This window comes from Alternaria viburni (genome assembly GCF_023758015.1).
Source record: "Alternaria viburni strain BMP 2772 chromosome Unknown scaffold_7, whole genome shotgun sequence".
In the NCBI taxonomy this organism is placed as follows: Eukaryota; Fungi; Ascomycota; class Dothideomycetes; order Pleosporales; family Pleosporaceae; genus Alternaria; species Alternaria viburni.
The window spans coordinates 909,034-928,698 of NW_026055776.1; the positions used below are offsets into that span (position 1 = coordinate 909,034).

The 19,665-nt window shown below is 53.4% G+C and overlaps 6 protein-coding genes across 6 annotated transcripts; 3 read left to right on the forward strand and 3 right to left on the reverse strand.

The window, feature by feature from the left end:
• Positions 1-313: 313 nt before the first annotated feature.
• On the reverse strand, positions 314-3,135 carry J4E79_004271 (uncharacterized protein; the record flags this gene model as incomplete). Its single annotated transcript, XM_049353158.1, has 2 exons — positions 314-2,901; positions 2,952-3,135. The coding sequence occupies 2 exons, from the start codon at positions 3,133-3,135 to the stop codon at positions 314-316; spliced, it is 2,772 nt and encodes a 923-aa protein (XP_049212537.1).
• A 489-nt stretch (positions 3,136-3,624) lies between these two features.
• Positions 3,625-5,324, forward strand: J4E79_004272 (uncharacterized protein; the record flags this gene model as incomplete). The annotated part of the gene is made up of 2 exons (XM_049353159.1): positions 3,625-3,990; positions 4,041-5,324. The coding sequence occupies 2 exons, from the start codon at positions 3,625-3,627 to the stop codon at positions 5,322-5,324; spliced, it is 1,650 nt and encodes a 549-aa protein (XP_049212538.1).
• A 654-nt stretch (positions 5,325-5,978) lies between these two features.
• RAB11B (Ras- protein Rab-11B) lies at positions 5,979-6,966 on the reverse strand (the record flags this gene model as incomplete). Its single annotated transcript, XM_049353160.1, has 5 exons — positions 5,979-6,109; positions 6,271-6,351; positions 6,427-6,816; positions 6,876-6,888; positions 6,946-6,966. The coding sequence occupies 5 exons, from the start codon at positions 6,964-6,966 to the stop codon at positions 5,979-5,981; spliced, it is 636 nt and encodes a 211-aa protein (XP_049212539.1).
• A 946-nt stretch (positions 6,967-7,912) lies between these two features.
• J4E79_004274 (uncharacterized protein) lies at positions 7,913-10,785 on the forward strand (the record flags this gene model as incomplete). The annotated part of the gene is made up of 3 exons (XM_049353161.1): positions 7,913-9,817; positions 9,865-10,280; positions 10,332-10,785. The coding sequence occupies 3 exons, from the start codon at positions 7,913-7,915 to the stop codon at positions 10,783-10,785; spliced, it is 2,775 nt and encodes a 924-aa protein (XP_049212540.1).
• A 352-nt stretch (positions 10,786-11,137) lies between these two features.
• Positions 11,138-13,174, reverse strand: J4E79_004275 (uncharacterized protein; the record flags this gene model as incomplete). Its single annotated transcript, XM_049353162.1, has 3 exons — positions 11,138-12,195; positions 12,245-13,106; positions 13,154-13,174. 3 exons carry the CDS (start codon positions 13,172-13,174, stop codon positions 11,138-11,140), a joined length of 1,941 nt encoding a protein of 646 aa, XP_049212541.1.
• A 1,707-nt stretch (positions 13,175-14,881) lies between these two features.
• On the forward strand, positions 14,882-16,233 carry J4E79_004276 (uncharacterized protein; the record flags this gene model as incomplete). The annotated part of the gene is made up of 2 exons (XM_049353163.1): positions 14,882-15,058; positions 15,172-16,233. The coding sequence occupies 2 exons, from the start codon at positions 14,882-14,884 to the stop codon at positions 16,231-16,233; spliced, it is 1,239 nt and encodes a 412-aa protein (XP_049212542.1).
• Between the last annotated feature and the right edge of the window lie 3,432 nt (positions 16,234-19,665).

Consider the following 19,665-nt stretch of genomic DNA (forward strand, 5'->3'; position numbering starts at 1 on the left):
AAGCGGGAGAAGCGGGGTGGTGACAATAGAAGCTTCCGAAAGAGACGAGGTGAGCGGGAGTAGGTGCCCAGGTGGAAGGCGCGTCGCGTCGGGACGCGTCGCACTCGTCTTCACCTTAGCAAACGGAAAGATTGTTTTAGAAAGAGGAATCAAGGATGCAGTTGTCAAGATCGGCCCGCTCTACATCTCCACCCGTTGCATTCATGTCAAAGCTGGTATAGCCTTACTCCCACACTGAAAGTTGATGAGACATAGTGAGCCTTTGATATCCGCAGCTACCTGCCACCTCTTCGAGCTTGGGCCTGCGCATCGCTTACCCACTTTCTATGACACTGCTGGGAGTGACCTTCCAATCAGAGTCAAAGAAACCCATCGCTAAGACACCCTCAATACCCTTCCATTTTGCGCTCTCACCAAAGACAACGAAATCGGGTTGACCGACGCCTGCCAGCAGAGGAACGATACGGGATGCCTGTCGCAACCCCTCGTCATCAGCACCCCACAATACCAGCTCGAGACGCTCGTCTGATAGTGGTCGCAAGAACGCCGCACCTCTAGCTTCCTCCTTGTATGTTTGGTCTTGCCCCCGGTAGTCGCGGATGGTAATTCCAAAGTCGCCAAACTGAATCGGGAAATTGCTTTCACTTTTTTTGAGACTGGCGCCAACAGCCAGAGTGATAACGTTGTTGGTGTATTTGGAAATTGCAGAGTCTGCTGTGGAAGAGACGATGTTGGCGTCTGCTTGGAAGTACTGGTGTAGATTGCGTGAAGTCTGCAGTGCAATGTACGACGAATTGCTAGAGCCTGGGTGCCTGATAGTGAACGGCCCACGGGTGCGAAGAATAGCAGTCATGGAGCCCAGTTGTCGGCCACTCCTTTCAGGCTGCGCGGAATCTGCAGTACGTGAGCCGATGTTCCAGCCTTCGTCCGTCTTGTGAACACGGATAAAAGAGTCCGTGGTCGCTGCTGCCTCTGCCAGGCTCAATTCGTGCCCATCGAGAGTCACAGACCCATCCCAAATGGCAGTATTGAACTCAAGCTCTTTTACATTGGAGGTCTTGATGATGTGTCCCTGAACACCGACCTTGCCATAGCGTCCTGGGTCTTCTAGCTTTTTGACCTGAATACCGTTCTTACTCCCCATGTCTCCAGGGTCGCCGACCATGATAAGAAAATGCTCCATTTTCCGGGGTAAAACATCTGTGTTCATAGCTTGGGTGTAGTAGAAGTCTACCAATGCTGGTGTTGTCATGACCCCGTCAAACCAGTGGTTTGCCCCTGCTACTTCGTTGTAACTAGCTTTGGCTCCTGTAACTCCCGAACTAACTCCTGTACGATACAGCTGCTCCGCAAGTAGGCGGCCGTTGTAAGCCGGAACGTTGTCGTCAATCTCACCGTGCTGCTGTTGAACAGGAATTCCATGCGCGTTAGGCATGAGCATTTCATGTCGATAATTGTTTAGTGAGGCACTGATGACCGCTGTACGTCCTGGATCTGCAGGCTGCCACAAATGGTATGGCACGTACACCTGAATACTGGCGTAGCCCGAAACTGGTGCTGCAGCGAGTACTTTATCTGGTCGGTGAGTCAGGGCATACCAAGTACCCTGCCCACCGTTGGAGTGCCCCGAGACTATCCAGCGGTCTGTATCGATACCGTACCCGGTCCAGTGATTGTCCGCGATCCAGGTCGGAATTGCAGCTATTGCGGCTTCAACGTCGGCGAAGCCCCAATTATGCCAGTCATCGCCGGACCACGGCGTGACACCTGTTGGGAACAGCACCCATGCACAGATACCAGAAACGGGATCCAGAGCTCCAGTAACCTGGGCATTTTCCGCTTCAAGACCAGCTCCGTGCAGTTGCAGCAACAAAGGCAGCTTCGATTGTCCCGATGGGCATGTTGCGTTCTTCGCCGGAGGCCGAAGCATAGCATAGGAAGCTATGCCGCCCGGGTGGAGATATGTGACCTTGTGAGGCCTGTAGAGATCGATATGATTCAGCTTTTGAGACACATGTAGGGTGTTCTGATGCGTTCCACCAACGGACTGGTACGTGATGTCGTAATCCAAGGATGAGGCGTTGTTGGTAGAGAGAGATGCTGTCAAGACGATGGGCCTCGTTTGACCAGAAACAATAGTGATGGGCATGCTCGAGTCTTCGTATGTGTTAGAGTCGTCCTGGTCAGCAATATCAGTATCTTCGCGTAACAATGACTGGGCGCCCGTTGTCCACCCGGCGAAAGAGACGTGCGAGCTCACATCTGAGGGCTGAATGCTCAGGACCTCGATATCCTCTTCCCCAGTGTTCCTTAAGTATACCGATCCAATCGACGAAGCAAGCTTTCCGTCGACCACATCAGACACTAGCATGCCAGGTTTCGCAAGTTCCAGAGACCCTGTGGCCTTTTGCACGTCAACGACAACATCAATGGTAGGCTCCAGAATGCCTCCAAAAGCCCTGACATCGCGAGCTAGGCGAAGATCGATTCTGTGTGAGCCAGGCTTGAGATGAAGAACAGGAGGTGCGTTGCGGTAGCTGTAATAGTCTCCTCCAAAGTAGTGCTGGTCATCCACCCAGTATTCCAGGATGGCGTCCGTATGCAAGAGTAGATGTTGAGTCTCATTACCGCCGACGATGAGTTCGCCACGAGCCCAGGCCTGGTATTGAACAGCAGCCCACCCGTATACGACCTTGAGGAAGTCCCAATCAACGTTGGAGTAAGCCACGCTCAAGGAAGCGTTAGCTGATGTAGCATCGTTCAAAGTTCGTACGGCTTGGGTCACGTTCCATGACGCGGTTCCGTTAGTAGGCAATGAGCTTCGAAATGTCGCCTCAGGGTCATATTGGAGATTTCTGAAGCCGCCGTAGTATTCGAGTGGATCGGCACCCCACGTGGCTTCTATATGATGTTGGCATGGTGTTTCCGCGTCACCACGGTCAATGACGTACCTCTTGTTCCAATCTGAAATGGCCCTAAGACGTGCCATGTGTCGTTGAAGGAAATCAAGGAGGCACTCTCCTGGCGGCTCACTAGGTGTAGTGGGGCTACGACCGGGCCATGTTCCGCAGCATGACCCAATTGCAGCAGGAGGAAGATAGCACAGAACAAGTACGGCAGCGACGGCCGGTTCATCGGAACAGACATACTCGGGGTTGCACGAAGCCTCGACACATGATGAGGAGCGAAAGAGGTGGTTTTGAACAGGAACGTCGTTATCGGTGCAGAAGATCTCTGCCCGACACAGCAGGTGCGGAATGCATGGTAGTTCCCGAAGTCATCAACGGAGCTTGGCTGACGAGGGCTGGTGATTTGCTATCCCTGTCGGCTGCACGACGCCCGGAACGCGTATGTCACTAACCAGACAATTCTCCGCTAATTACGGATCTATTGCGACGCTTGCCTTCAACACCACGCTTCGTGGAATAATCCTTCTCGACGATCCACGGTACCCCACCACCGCTACCGCTGATTGTGCCGCCCTCGTGCTCTTGCGTGTAGCAAAGGAGTGCGCCACTGTTCCGCGCATATAGCACCAAGTCGCCTGCAACATCGCTTCTCCTGCCCCCATGGCGTAACGAATAGTTCTACGACACCCCAACCCCCTTCCATCCCGCAGTCGCCATGACGCCTCCGTTGGCGCGGGACCCGAGTCCCAACGCTACCTTCAAGTTTCCCGCCTTCCAGCCCGATCTGCTCCCCACGCCCGAGGAAGACAACATCTACGGCCTCAGCTCGTCGCGGTCCGCCAGCCCCAGTCATGCAGCGCAGACAAATGGCAGCACGGTACCAGGGGATAGGTGGCATCCGCGCAAAGAGGCTAGGTTCGGGGGCATGAATGGCTCCTCGTCGGGCTCCTCGAACAGACACGGGCGACAGAAGAGCCTGTCCGAGGCCTTCAGGACAATACGGACGCGAAAGGGCAGTGTCAGCCAGAATGCGCATGAACTCGCAGATGCGCTCAAGGCACCGCTGTCGCCCAAGCTCATTGTACGTCGCGCCATGCACGTCTCTGCATGGTCCATGGCTAACAGACGCAGGTGCTCTGCGGCGTGTGGTACATGACCTCCATCTTCACCAACATGTCCTCCAAAGCCATCCTGACCGCCCTACCGAAGCCCATCACCCTTACGACCGTACAATTCGCCTTCGTATCTGGCTGGTGCTTGATAATGGCCATGTTCGCCAGGAAATTTCCGCGGTTGAAGCAGACGATGCCTTTCCTCAAGTACGGCATTCGCAGCCCGTCCAGGGAACTGATCATGGCTACGCTGCCCCTGACGCTCTTTCAGATTGGCGGACACATTCTCAGCGCCGATGCTACGTCGAGGATACCTGTGTCGCTGGTGCACACCATCAAGGGACTCTCCCCGCTCCTGACAGTCATGGCGTACAGCATCTTCTTCAAGATTCAATACTCGATCCCAACATACCTCTCCCTTATACCACTTACTCTGGGTGTCATTCTGGCATGCTCGGCGGATTTCAACGCGAACCTGGTCGGCCTGATGTCCGCATTTGCCAGCGCCATCCTCTTCGTCGTACAGAACATCGTCTCCAAGCAAATCTTCAACGACGCCGCAGCCGCTGAGAAAGACGGCCTCCCACCCAACAAGTTCACCAAGCCAGACAAACTAAACCTCCTCTGCTACTCCTCCGGTCTAGCCTTCCTCTTCACGCTCCCACTCTGGCTCTGGTCCGAAGGATTCACCCTCATCTTCGACTTTCTGCACGACGCCTCCATTGAACTATCAGACCACCCTGAAGCTCTGGACCACGGGCGGCTGATTCTAGAATTCCTGTTCAACGGCACCTTCCATTTCGGGCAAAACATCGTAGCTTTCGTGCTACTATCCATGGTCTCACCCGTCACCTACTCCGTCGCCAGCCTGATCAAGCGCGTCTTCGTTATCGTCTTCGCAGTCGTCTGGTTCGGTAAGCCCATGACCAAAGTGCAAGCCTTCGGCTTCGTCCTCACATTCGTGGGTCTATATCTCTACGACCGCACGCACGACGCCGCGAAAGCAGATAAACGCGCAAAGGCGCTACAGTCCAAGAACAGCGGCTCACTGCTTCCCTTGGCGACAGACGTCAAGTCGCGACCTGTTTTCACGGCTAGTCCGTCGTCCATGCAGGATCCAGGGACGTACTCCATGCCGGGTATTCACGAGTCACGAGATGAGAAGAGACATGATGATTCGGGCAGTTCGAGCTATCGCAGGACTTCTGAGCAGGGCTCGCAGTACTTGCCTCCTGGGACGAAGGCGGAGGATACTTGGCGGCCCAATGATATGAATGGAAGAAGGGGGATAGGCGTTTCATGAGCATTTACGAATCTACTTGTTGTTCTTAGATGAACTTTTGGGGCCGGGATCTGAGTGATGTATTATCTTGATGAGTGGCTCGGTACGGTGATGGAGATGCGCAAAGGACCGATCTACGTGCCGAGTCACTGGTCAAGTGCTCGATTTGCCGAGACGACCGACAGAGGGATACTAAGCCGTGGATCTACTTCGTCACATGTGATACAACCGCCGCTCCAGGAGTCTGCTGACGCGTCAGCCCGTCGTGACATTCCGATTGTACAATCAACGACCATGGTGGCTACATGAGATAATCTGAACATGAGCTGACATTGCAATCACGCCATACATACAGCCACTATTCGCATTATCGCCTCCAGTCCCGAACCGAACAAAAGAGATGCTTCTCGCAGCATGCAAAACCAAGCAGAGACCCCGACACCTGTAGCCGAACAGACACAAAGCAGACGTAAAGTGAGCGACTTCCTGGACGCCGAGTTTGGGCATTTGCATCATCTCATGTTGTTTCCCGCGCGTTAAACGTAAGGCACATTTGTATCGTAGTCCTGCTCGCTATATCCGAGCTTTCTCCCTTCGCTGCTCACGCCAAAACATGCGTTGTAACCCGGCGCAACCAGTTTGTAGGTGAAGGGTATTTGTGGATTTCGTCGTCGTCTAGCAGCATCCCTTCTTCTGCTCCGCGTCGGCCGACTTGCTAATCTCGAGCACCTTGCGGTCGTTGCCGAGGACTGGGCCGCTGCCTTCGCCTTGGTCGAGGGCTTTGCTTGAGACGATGCGGTAGATTTCTGGGTAGTGTTAGCAGCAGTTCGTACTGGTGACTCAACGTAGAGGGCACGACGAAAGTGGCGGTGTAAGCACATGTCTATCCGGGCTATAGACTGTGACGCCAAACTTTGCGCCGACCACTGCATTTACTGCGGGGTACTGTTTGGTGAGACGGTCGTACCTGTGAGAATGTTCTGGAAAGCAAGCTCGACGTTGCTGGCGTCCAAGGCGGACGTCTCGATGAAAGAGAGGTTGTTGTCGCCTGGAAAGTGTCAGCTTACGTCGTCTCTGAGTGACTATCTGGACAACTGCCAGTGTCATAGAATGGAACACGTACTCGCAAATTGCTTGGCCTCCTCTGTTGGCACTGCCCGCAGATGCCTCAAATCGCTCTTGTTACCGACGAGCATGATGACGATGTTGGAGTCGGCATGGTCGCGCAGCTCCTTCAGCCACCTCGTCACGTTCTCGTATGTCTGGTGCTTGCTGATGTCGTAGACAAGCAGAGCGCCGACAGCGCCACGGTAGTATGCGGAGGTGATGGCGCGGTACCGCTCCTGGCCTGCGGTATCCCAGATCTGGGCCTTGATGGTCTTTGCGTCGACTTGGATGGAGCGGGTAGCGAATTCGACGCCGATGGTCGACTTGGAGTCGAGGTTGAACTCGTTGCGCGTGAATCGACTCAACAGGTTGGATTTACCGACACCTGAGTCTCCGATGAGCACCACTGCGGGGGTTAGCGGGCGACGAGACCAGGACGAGTAAGGCGGGGGGGGGAGGCGGTACCCTTGAAGAGGAACTACAGGCACGACAGTCAGTATGCAGAGCCCACAGCTGCTGGCGTACGGGGACTCACGTCATATTCGTCGTTCGCCATTGTTGCGGTAGGCAGGTGGGGAAGAAGTGGCAGGTGGGCGGCGGTTGCACGTCTCAGTCGCTAATTCGGCGAGAGTCTCGGGGGCAGGGCCTGGATAGCGTTGGGGTATCAGGGCAAGCAGAAAGGCAGAGTCCGGTCGTCGTGGCGGGTGAAGTGTCCAGGTGCGCTATCTCGCTGCCTCGAGGAGTCGCTGCTCCACCAACAAAGCACCAGCCAGCACTCAGGGCGAACGAGCCCATGCCGCATTAGGTAAGCGAGACGCTACTCTCCGCGCCCTCACCTGCACCCTCACGCCGTTGTTGCTTGCACCACCGCAAACAAGTCGCCTTTCGCCAAATCGCGGCAATAACTCAGCCTCTTCTTATCGCGTGTTGAGCGACTACAGCGATCGGGCGCGTGTCGGAAAATTCGACTTGCGCCTTGTATCAGCGTCCTCCCGCTGCTCTCAACCAATCAGGACCTTGCATCCTCATTCATCTCTACGGCTTTCGCCAGAATGTCATCACGCCCTGCCGAAGATAATGAGGAAGTGGCGGGTACTTTTGACGTGGAATGTATCATAGCAGAAAAGTGGCAAAATGAATGGGACGTCGCGCCCTTCGGGAAGGGCATAAAGTACTTGACCAAGTGGGAGGGCTATCCACTTTCCGAGTAAGTCTATGCTGAATGATCGTTGAGCCAAGCTAACCCGCTATGAAGCAGTAAGCATTTAATCTTGTCTTTCGCAGTTCTTTGGTATTGCCTGGAACACTACCCCGACCTATACTCTCCAAGCGTTCCACAAGGTTGAGCATTCATCGCATCTTTCTAACGTTATGTAGGTACCTGGGAACCAGCATCAAATTTTGAAAATGTTAATGATGATGATGTTCCAACGGACCCCGAACCTGCCCCAGGACCCCCAGCTCCCACCGCTCTGGAACTATGGAACCTGAAGAAATCGAAAATGAGCGGGATTGAATTCCGGAAGCTATGCGACCAAAACATAAGCAGATTCGAGGCAGCATTCCGAGCAGCGGCAGGTGAAGGTGTGCCGCCCCTCGAAGTTACACTGGCAGAAAGAGAAGCTGTAGACTCCAGTCAACTCAATAACTTGTTCATCGAAAGTCCCAGAAGACAACCTCCAAGAGCGCGCAAGCCTCCTGTAGTGCAGTCAGACTCATCTTTGTCTTCTTCTGAGGAAGCAGAGTTGACGGATGACTCATTATTCGATGAGATCACGATGACCTCAAAGAAGACAAAGCACAAGTCAACTAGTGCAGATGGCGCTGGTACTGAGCGCCGGCCACGTCGAAAGTCAGCTCAGTCAGCCAGTGAAGCACTGAAACGTGCTACAACCACTCCAAAGCGGAAGTCAGCTACTAAGCCGAGCCCAGCTAAGCCTTCGCCATCGGAATCAATTCCACATTCTCGGACCGGACATGTCGACCCGGTCCCCACGCAACGGAGGGCGAGTACCACCAGTGAGCTTGCAAGCGGTGCTACAGGTTCTGCCAATATAACTCCGGCCCGCGCAAATCCCGGTACTGCGAAGAGATCAGTCTCATTTACTACGCAGGTCAGTCCTAGTAATATCACATCCGATACAGGAAAGAATGGCGCCATCAAGTTCATGAACCAACCGAAACCTCCGCCTCGCCAGATCTCTGAATTGAACAAGACCCATTTCCGCAACCTTAAAGGACGAGGGGCGGCGAATAAGAAGTCTGCCAGGGAGGGTACACCTGATCCTTCGGCTCTACAGATTGTCAACGCCCCACCCGGTACCACTATCTCGCTCCCGCGCGCACCACGCGATGATCTATACGGTCGTCGTGAGCCTAGCCATAGGCGACCCACAGAAGACTCCAACAGCGACGTTCGCCCAAGCCGACAGTCTACTGACGGTAACCTACCTTTGGAAGACTGGGAAACCCACAAAGTCCCATTAGTATGCTACTCTTGGAGGCTTAGCCGTGATTGCCCGAGAGGTCCCAAAGAATGTCGCTTCATGCATAGAAATAAGGATGAAAATGGCCGTGACTATCCCTTGGGGGATATGCAAGGGTTCATACCTGGTAAATATCGCAGGCCACCACTCACCTGTCCCTATTGGCTGAACCATGAACGGGGCTGCATAAAGTCTGCCGAACAGTGTAATTACGCTCACTACAACACTGGGTGGATGAAGCACACTGATCCTAAAGTTCCCGATGTGCGAATTGATCCTGAGAAGCGGCCGGAGTTCAATGGTGGAGAAAGTCAGTCTGGAGACAGGCTCACCAAGAAAGCGTTGGCACCGAACCAACTTACGTGCTGGTACTGGAAAAACACTCAATGTCGTAAGTCCGACCAGGATTGTGCCTTCCAACATTATGATACTGGTATCGTCGCGGATGGGCCACATGATTCTCGTCAGAAGCCTGTTCGACCGGCGGATGGGTCTGATGAATCTGATGCGTCTGTCCATATGGACATCGATGATGTTGCTCAGCCGGACGTTGCCGATGAAGTAACACGCTCCCCTTCTCCCATGCCACTCGAACAACCGTTCCAGCCGCCACCTCCTCCACCCCCACCTATGGAATTCCCTCCTGTCGATATCAGATGCACGGAGCTGCAAGAGAGAATAAGCGCAGTCAGTAAGCTCGACTTCGAAGACATGTTTGCGACCAACGATGGTGAAACAACCATCGATCCGGTAGAAAGGAGGGCTTTCTTGTTCTTTCACCCTGAGGATCACTTTGTGGAGTTTGAAATCATCACTCGATGGCTCTTGATGCATCATGTCCAAGTCGGCAGTGCGAGCTATGCAGGCGGATGGGCAGATTTCCAGCAACAAATCCTGAAAGGAGGAACGGGTATTATCATCGTACGTATCACACACTCCGCGGAACAAACGAATACTAAGCAGACTAGGCGCATCCCGACTTTGAGTACTTCACAGGTATTCCCGGATTCGGCCAAGTCCTCCGTAGAGGAGTGCGTCTCTGGTCGGTCGGGCTTCAACCAGGTATAGAATACGACTATGCTTCAGATGAGACACCTGTGCTCCGGAATGATCGCATTGAGATATTTCCTGTTGGTGGATTTATCTACATCACGGACGAAGTCTTCGAAGCGATGCCAAGATATGCTCTGGGCATCATCAGGCTCTTCTTGGCGAAAATCAAGAAGCTCCAGGAACTCGCAGGTCCATCAGCTCATTGGCCAGAGATCGTCGAGAACAGCCTGCTCTGGCGTCTGTGTGTCCGTCCGGAACTGATGGAGCATCTGTTTGCCTACTGCGAAGATCAAGCAACCGAGCTCCAGGCTGGTGATGCTGATGTACAGAGGTTTGTCTACTACACTCGAAATAAAAGGATATATCACTAACTTTAACACAGTGCCGCGGAGCTCTACTCCCTCCTCACGAACCCCAACTACATCGAGCAAGACAGTCCCGACGCCCCTTTCAGCCTAAAAGCCGACAAACACCCCATCCTCTCCGAGCGCCGTGCAATCGCAGAATGCGAACCCGTCGACTACTTCAACACGCTCAAACGTAGCCAGCAAGCCGCAAATCTGAACATGATACGCTACTACGCTGGACTGCAAGTCGATATGCGCCGCGACTACCGCCACTTCTACGTCGTACATACCGAGCCGACGGCGTCGTATGTGAAGGAGTGGAAGCAGGAAATCCAGACTATTGCTGAAGTCATCACACCTGGGCAGTGTATCAAGGAGTTCAAGAAGAGTGGGCAGGATAGCATGTTTAATTTCTTTGAGGACGTAATGGCAGGGGATGTTGGCGAGAAGGGAGCGGACAAGGACGGCGACGCGACGCGCACGGGCTAGGAACCTACGCGCGATGCTAAACATGTTCCGGTAACGATTGAACAGTGGTGGAAGAGGGCTCAACATATTCTTTCACGGAAGTCGTGTTGGGCTGTATGAAGTCTGGCGTGTCTTAAAGGACAAGGTCAAGTCACCTCTACATATCAGACACGCCCTCACAACAGCATTTCCGCTTATTTCCCCGATAACCCAATACCCCTTGATCGTAGTAAAGCATTTCACATGTTTAATAAAAGCGTTCTATCAACTCAAAGATAATTTCAGTCACTACTAAGCCATCAAAAGACACAGTACACGGAGAAAACAAGCTGGGTATCATTCAACTGCTTGCAAACCTATCGTATATACACATCTACTTCTTCTTCCCCTTCGTCTTATCCACAACATCAACCCAATTCCTCTGCACCCCCCTCTTCTCCAACGCCTTCATAATAGCATCTTTCTGCGGCCCCTGCACCATAACCTCCATGATCGGGGCTTTGGGACTAGACCCCTGCAGCTTGTCCACACTTGTACTACCGGCACACGTCTTGCGCAGCTCATCAGCGAGCGGCTGCGGCGAGATGTAATACGGCTCCAGCCCATGCACTTTCGTCACGGTCTTGTTGCCACTGCGCGTCTCGAGCGTGATTTGTATCTTGGGCGGTGCACCGGCTTTGGGTTTCGCGTCAGAGATATCGGCGTCGTTGCGGATTATGGCGTGAAAGGGGGATGAGGCGGCGACCATGCGCTCGGCTAGGGCATCGCGTGGCATGGCTCCTGAGGAGAGGGCGGCGTTGTCGGCGGCCGAGGAGCCTAGTAGCGCGTCTGCAAGTTGCGGGTTGATGCGGATGAGGCGCTTATTCTTGGGGTCGATTAGGTTCTCGGCTTCTATGTAGGCGATGAGGAGTTGCTTCAGCTCTGATGGGGTGTAGAGACCGCGGAGGTCGGCTTTGGAGGCGCTCAGAATCGGTGCGAGTTTCTCTTTGGGTCGGAGTACGGAGACGAGCTTGAGCTTTTGGCCTACGGAGGACTCGGCGGAGAGAGGTGCAGCTGGCTTGCCGTTGACGCTCGCTGCGGTTGGCGCATCTTTCTTCGGTAACCGGTAGGGAACGAATGATTCGATTTGGCGGTCCTTGAAATCGATGTCAAGGACTACGACCTCATTGCCGTCGCGGTCTTTGCACTTGAGAATTTGTTGCTTGTCGAGATACCGGACGAACTTTCTCAGGTTCTTCCAACTTGTCTTCTTGATCTGTAGTGAGGCTGTTCGCGCAGGGGTGTAGGTAGGGAGGAAGGGTAGGACGAGCGTGGACATGACGTTTGTCTGCGAGATCGGGAAGTCGAGACCGTAGGAGGGATGGCCCTTGTTGTGATCCATGTGGTATCGGACACCGTACAAGAATGCGTTCTTGAAGGCTTCATCGATTTCTGAGGACTGTTAGCTGGTGGTTGGTGTGATTGGATGTAGGATGCATACCCTTGGTTGTAAGCTCTTTATCTTCAAGGACATCGATGAAGTCATTATTGGATGGCGCATCCTCGCCTTGTACGCCCTGTGCTTTCTCCGCATCTGATCGTTCAGTCGGGGTAGCATCGAGAGTGATACCGCCCTCGTCGTCATCTAAATCGACGGCTGCCGTGCGTTCAGTGAGACTCGCCTCTTCGCCATCGTTGTCATCCCAGCCCTGGAGGATATCAGGAGGCTCAGTACCTGCCTTTCCTGTCGAGCTCCAAGACCATAGTTCATCGCCTGCCCAGTGGAACGTCGACACAGCCATACCCTTTGTGCCCTGGACTTTGCCCAGCGCGCTTACATCGATGACGCACTCGCCAACCGCCATGGGTACTGTCGGTGCCTCGAGGCTTGCAATGGCAACGATTGCGCCTTTTGTCGCTTTCTTGGGGAAAGGCGGACCTCGTTGTAGGCCAGGCGTCATCAGGTCGGCGCCACCCTGCATCTTCTCGACCACGACGAGTGGCGTATAGAGCAATGGGACTATCCGTGGGTTGTGCCAGAGAGTATAGACGGTTGGGTACATCTTGTCACCGACCTTCGCCCACAACACCCTCTGCTCCCCGCTGGTGCCCTCATGGCTACCTACGTATATTGTCCCCGACACCTGCTTGAGGTCTGGCCCCGCGGTTGTGGTGAAGCGCGCGGACAGGGCGTTCTCAGGGAGCAGCGACTTGCGCAGTGCTGTGAGGCCGGCGGTTGAAGAAGCTGCCTTGTCGTCGGGATTCGCGTCTGCATCTACGGGAATGTCTATGCCAAAGTCGGCGATGATCTGGTCGGCAGTCCTGCGGCGGTCGCTCGACTTGAGGGGGGAGAGGGGCTTGATCTAAGGGGCGTTAGTCAGTGCAGCGTATGTGCGAGATTGCAACCGACAGTGGGTTTCTTTTTGAACATATTGAACGCGTATGCTTCTGCGACGGTTGTTGGATGTCGTGGGCAGGTCTGAAGCTCTGCGCGCTGGCCGCAAACAATGTTTGACGCGGCGATTCTCTATGACTTCAGCGGGGCAGCTAGCGCGTTTCCCCAGCCTTGCCATGCCCTTGCCATGTGCCTCGAACGGCAGCATCACTATGAGTCGAACATCCTCATGCTGACTACGCAGTACTACCTTTGCGACAGACTTCGCTATATGTGCCGCTTTGTTTCTTCATGTCCTCGCCCTGGTCCATGAAATGAAAGTCTGTGTTGATGATGCAGCCAATGTCCACGGATGGCCCACAGACCCGGTCGTCACTTTAGACTTCTGTCGCCAGCTAGGCAGTTGTATGTAGCCGCCAATATAGCATTTGGGACCCGAAGCTACTTTTTCCATGGTTGGGCTTCTGATGACACCTGCGAAATTAACCACATCGGCTGGCGCGTGCTGGCCTCACCTGCCGATCCTGAAATCTAGAGGCTGTCTAGCCGGCAGTCGACCTTCTGCTGTACTTGGTAAGCCGGAAGGCGTCAGTGACGATAGCTGCAATGCCTCATTGTTTATAGACCATTGTCCCCTTTACGCCTGGTACTGCGTCAGCTGCATCGTCTCGACGCGTCTTTGTACCATAACAAGCTGTTCACAGCCTCCGGATAATATCAGCTCACGTCGAGGACTCCATGGCCCTCCGTCGCAAGCTGAAGCGCAATGTTTTCCCTCTTGCGGTGGTGTACTGTCACGTTACAGAGCCGTCCTTTGCCTCATCTGAAACATTGTCCCATCTGAAACACACTCTCTGAGATACTGCCACACCGTCATCTACCATCTAGTCGCGCTGCTACCAAAGGTAGACAGCCTCGCACACGAAACACACACCAAAACCGCAAGGAGATGAACACCATAGATAGACTTCGATCCCAGATTCCAGGACGCTGGCCCAGCCTGTTGGGTCCCATGTCGCTCACCCGCCGCAGCATCCATGCAGCTGGCAGCCATCGACATCGACGGTAGCCGCTTCCGGTCAAGGCGTGCTGAACTTCAAATTTTAGCCGTCCAGGCACCAGAACGCATGCGGCCGTTGCACGGTACACAGTTCCGTGCTGACATTGACCGCATCGGCAACAGCTGGTTCTCGCGCAAAAAGTGCGCATCCAATCCATGCCTCAGTATTCCATTGCGGCAGTCATGGTGCAAACACTGCAGACGTTCGTGGCGGCGGCGCGTCAGCGAAAGACATGCCGGCCCGGCCAATGGCTCTAGGCCTCGGTGCAAAGTCGACAACGGCTGGCTTATTCACAGCTTCACCAAACACCTCTTGGCCCGCGTGGTCCCAATTGCCGACTGGGCGCCACCGCCATGATTCAATCACACTATGCCTCCCTTAGGCAAAGCACCATTACGCATGGACTCGGCCCCCGGAGCCTCCAGGATGACCATCGTCCGTAAATGTCATGGCGAGATGCGGAGAACTGACGCGCCACGAGAAACGCCCAGCTGCGCCCGTTCGTTCTTGTACTCATTCCCCGTCTTTCCTCATAAACCCATCGTTGTCGCTCCCCCTCACGCCTGCCATGGTAAAAGTGTTGAGATCGAATTTGAAGCTTTTCGCGTTGTGACATCACAGCACGCTTCCTCGGCATCTGCCCCGGCTTTCGGAACCGACCTTCGAAAATTCTGCGAACACCATGAGTCCCATTCCGAGCATCGAGCGCAAATGGAGAGAGGGTGAGGTCGTACCCAAGCCCAGCAACCCGGAGGAACTCATCCTGGAAGCATGGGCGCAAGGTTATCTCGTGGGTTCGCTCATCATTATGGCGTTCATCACGTTGGCAAACATGAGGCGCGGCGTCCTGTTGCACAAGGTTAGCAGAAACCCTCTTTAAGCAGTGACCACCGCTGACATCCACCTAGTTGATTCTACTCGAAGTGAGTCCACATTTACGCATCTGCTTACATCCATACTGATCAAATCCAGCTCATCCTTGGTATCTGGCAAGGATTCTGGTTGTTTTTCCCCAGCCCAGTTCACGCGTGGTGGCTCTCCGTTGCCGCCATCTTCTTAAACGCCTCTTGGTCTCTGCACAATGTCATTGCCTGGATGAAGATCAAGCCCTTCCTCTCGAAACCTGTCAGCTACATCTTTATCGGTACTGTCGTGCTTGTTCAACCCTACTGGGTTGTGGAGATTTACGCCAACTTCGCCTACTTTCATGGCGTCAACGAGATATTCCTGAAAACACGACCATATGAGGCGCTATGCCGCGATCCCTGGTGGATTCTCACCACCATCTACCTTTTCTGGGTCATCAAGACGCAATATGAACTGAGCCTCAAGGAAATCATACGCATCTCGCCTCGTTTTGGTATCATGCTACTATCAATGCTGCTCAGCATAATCTTCATCGTCTTGGACATTTCTACAGTCACCAAGGCTATCAAACTCCCAGGAGCCACAGGCATCAACCCCTTTTGGAAGTTTGCATTTGTCTTCAAGTGCCTGACGGATTCCGTCGTTCTCGACGATTTCAAGGTGGCGCTCGACCGCCTGCGAGCTTTCCGCATCAGCCGACTAGGCAGCTTCTCGGGCGACCCGAGCGACAGCCGGAGTCGTAACGACAACAACCTCGTCGCCACATGGGAAGAGATGGAGAGGGAAGCAAACGCGCTCCAGAATGTGCGCAGCCCAGACGGCGACTACATCCATCCCAGCAACTTCCCACTGAAGCCAAAACGTGCGCGAAGACCTCAAAAAGACTCTGTCATGTTCCCCAACCAGCCGGATTACCGAGACTCAAACGCTGGGCTGGATCCAGAAGATATCGTGCCCAGCATGTTGGGCGACGGCCCTACAGGAGCAGATGCACAACCCGTGCAGAAGAAACAACATCAGTTTATCGACGACATGGTCAACAGTAACAGCAGAGACATGGCTGCGGAGAAGGACTATGCCGAGGCGATGAGAGACATGCAGCGAGATAGTGTCTCAACACCCCGACGAACGAGCGAGTCTCCCCGTCGACCACCGCCGCCAGGCTGAGTGCACAATCGATTTTCGAACACTCAACACGATTCACAACGAATGATACATCAGTAATCACGAACGGGCAGGCGTTACTACGGTCGGCACATCTACGGACACATATACCCCTACCCATGCGATGCACGAGCACGCCTCGTGCCCTACGCACGATCTATCCTTGCACACCTCAGGGTGGTTGTGCGCAGCGGACAGGCATGGCCCCACGAGAGGCCCCACGGGTTTGGGGTTTGGCGTAGTAATAGAAAGGAGCCTGGGGCTCGCTATTGCGGATTGAGTTAATGACGAGCGGCATACTGGAACAAAAGGTGTTTTTGTACATGCTGACAGGCATCGGGCCGAGTCGGCCCTCATTTATATACCCATTTGCGATTTTTTTCTTTGTTATGAATGTGGATATGGATATGGATATGCTGTTGCATATGTAGTAGGAATATATACATAAGTGTTGAATTTGGATATCTTGGGAAGTATGTGATGCACCTATTAACCCGCCTTGTCTTTCCGATATGTTGCGGTGGTACTTTCAAGATGATGCATGTCGGTATCGTTCGATCACCTATCGGCCCTGAGTAATATCAGCAATTGTACGTGCAGATGGAACGCACACGCTGTCCTCGTACATTGTTCTCCTTTTCCATTCACGATCATCATGTCCATCTTGGCCGTTGCATCGTGCACCGTTACCGCCCTATCCTGGCTGAGTATGTTCACTGATTCCCTGTTCGCTTTCGATTGAGCGATAGAAAGACGTTTTTTGGTACCTGAACAGGTATGTCGTAACTACTTGTCGTTTCCAAGCTAAAATTTGGTGGGTGAGGGCGCAGTACAACGTGGATGTCGTCGAAGAAGACGTCGCAATATTGCCAAGGGGGTATGGAACTGTAATCTTTCTCGGCTTCTTCTTACTTTCCAGCGGTATGGGAAGCTGACGTAGATCCTTCTTCAGGATGAGGACCTTTCTTCCACACCAGCTCACAGCCTTCAAGCCAGCCGGGTCCATAGCGCTTACTCACGCCAACTACATGACCTCTCTCTTCAGTAGTCGTATTTACCACGGCTAAGTAAGGGGTCCAGTGTATGTTTTTAGCGAATTGTGGCACTCTTGAGCCGATCTTCGATCCGCAGCAATGCTCCAAAGCTGTATGCGAGTATTGGCCGCTAAGTCGAGAGAAGGCTGTCTCCACTGATTTTGGCCACTCAATTCCCCATCGAACATTAACTCTTACTGCGAGTCTGCCCTGATCTTCGTGGAAGAATATCATGTAGAATACTTGGCTGTGTGGCCCATAGCAATAGAGCTGCCCAGTTTCACTTGTCCTTGAAAAGTAGACCGGTGGCCACGAGTCTGAGAACGAGCATCCCATCTCATAGAGGAACGGAACTCTTACTATGATCTGAGGGGAATCGGCGAAGTCTATTGATGCGCGCGGTAGTCGGATATCGGGTAAGAGACGTCTCCATGCGCGCGGTAGTCGGATATGAGAGAAAAGAAGTTTCCAGATGCTGTCTTCGCCCGTCGCGCTACCACGCCAATCCCTATTCGTGATGTAGATTTGTTTTCTTTTGGAATTCCGGACCAAGTGCTCATATATATTTCTCTCCTTCAACGGAATGGGCGCACAACCACTCGCCCTCTGGAACAGGTTTCCGTGCTGTTGTCTAAGCACAAGAGCGGTGTATGAACGGTCAATGTTCTCTTCTATGAGCCCTACCCATATCCCGTCTGGCGCATGGATAGGAAACATAGGAAGCTCAATATGTAAGCCAAGTCCAGTCACGGTGGTGTGTCTCCTGGGCGCCTCTCGGTGATTACCGAAATTCTCCTTTGGATATCCAAGGAACGATGATGGTGATCTTGCCAGATAAGATTCATTGCGCGAACAGGGAAGATTGTATCCCCAAGCCAGGGGACTCAGGTCGTTTGAGCCCCCCAAAACGGCCTCTTGAAGCCGGACAAAGGCCTTGTCACCCTCTCCATACAACAAGGGCATGTTGATATCTAGCAGACCAAGCAAGCAATATGCCTCGTCTTCCACACGAGTAGTACTACGCCTCGCCATCCATGAGAATATTTTCGCTGCGGTCGCACCTGCAAGGCCTCGTTGTTGAGAGATGTACGTTTCAGGGATGGATGTTATATCGCTCAAAAGCTCTATGCAGCCATCGATGGTCCTGTCCCTTCGATCATGGGTGTATATTTGGGAGATCAGCATCCAATGGGTGTCGTAAAACTCAATCCGTAGTGGAGCAATTAGCTCTTGTAAGGTCCATCCTCGAGTGAACCATCGGCTCTTTCGAAAGTCAGAATCTTTTTCGTAGATATCTGATCCGGATGGCACGTCTTGCAAATAGGCGTAGCACACCTTAGACTTCTTATACCAGCGGAACATAGAATTAATGGCCTCTGAAAGTTCCGCGCTGCTCGTCTTATCGATGCAGCATGTGTCGACCCATACCCATAATAACTCGTCCTTGATCGCCTGCTGGCAGCATCCTTCGATTTTGGCGTAGCCTTGCTTCTGCTGGTGTCCTTCTCTTGTCAGATCTTGTAACAGTACTTCTTCTGGTCCCCAGGTATGCGACAAGATTGCGTATGGAGGAATGGCGTCTCCGAAAAACTCCTCCAGTTGCCGTGTGTTGACGTTGAGCAGCCGCATGGTTTGGACGTCGCCCGCAATGACGAGGCTGGCTCCTACGATCCAGGATAAGCAAAGATAGGAAATTATCTAAGCGTATTCAAGAGACACGTATAGAGCGTTGCATGATATTTCTGATAGACAGGATGTGCGTAGAGACCTCCGCGCTATTGTATCGCACTTTTCCTGAACCATGAGGGCTGGGGTCGCCTTCAAGCGTAGCGCGGCTATCTCGTGATCAACATCGATTGTTGAACAGACAGAAGGAAAGCCGTCGCACAGCGACAAATTTCTCGGGTTTGATCAGTGTTCTGGAGCAGAGATGCGCTTATAGAGATGGCCGGGCAGCGAAGGTTGGGAAGCACCACCAGGGCTAAGTTGTCAGCCTGGACGGAGGCGCGCTTGTTGTTGCGGCAAGGCTGAGTCGCAGCCACATGCGTCGCGCATACTCACTGTCCGCCACCAAATTACAGGACTTTGGTAGCTCACGATCATTGGCGTGATGGAACTAGTACTGGGGACTTCTCTAAACGTGCGTTTGTAAGATTCGCGGTCGTAAAGCGTCGTAGCGGTTCCGGCTCGGTGAAATGCGCTGTACATGCTAGAGAACTGCTGCTGAGAAGGCAGAGTTTGACTCGCTGAGCTATACCGGCGATGTGGTGAGTATCCTCAAGTAGGTCAAAGTTGCGAATTGAGGATGCGGATCTGCGCAGCTATCCACATGTTCCTAAGTGCGGAACATTCCGAGCCTCGGCTCGCGATTAGGAAGGGCACCTGAACCCTCGCGAAGGGG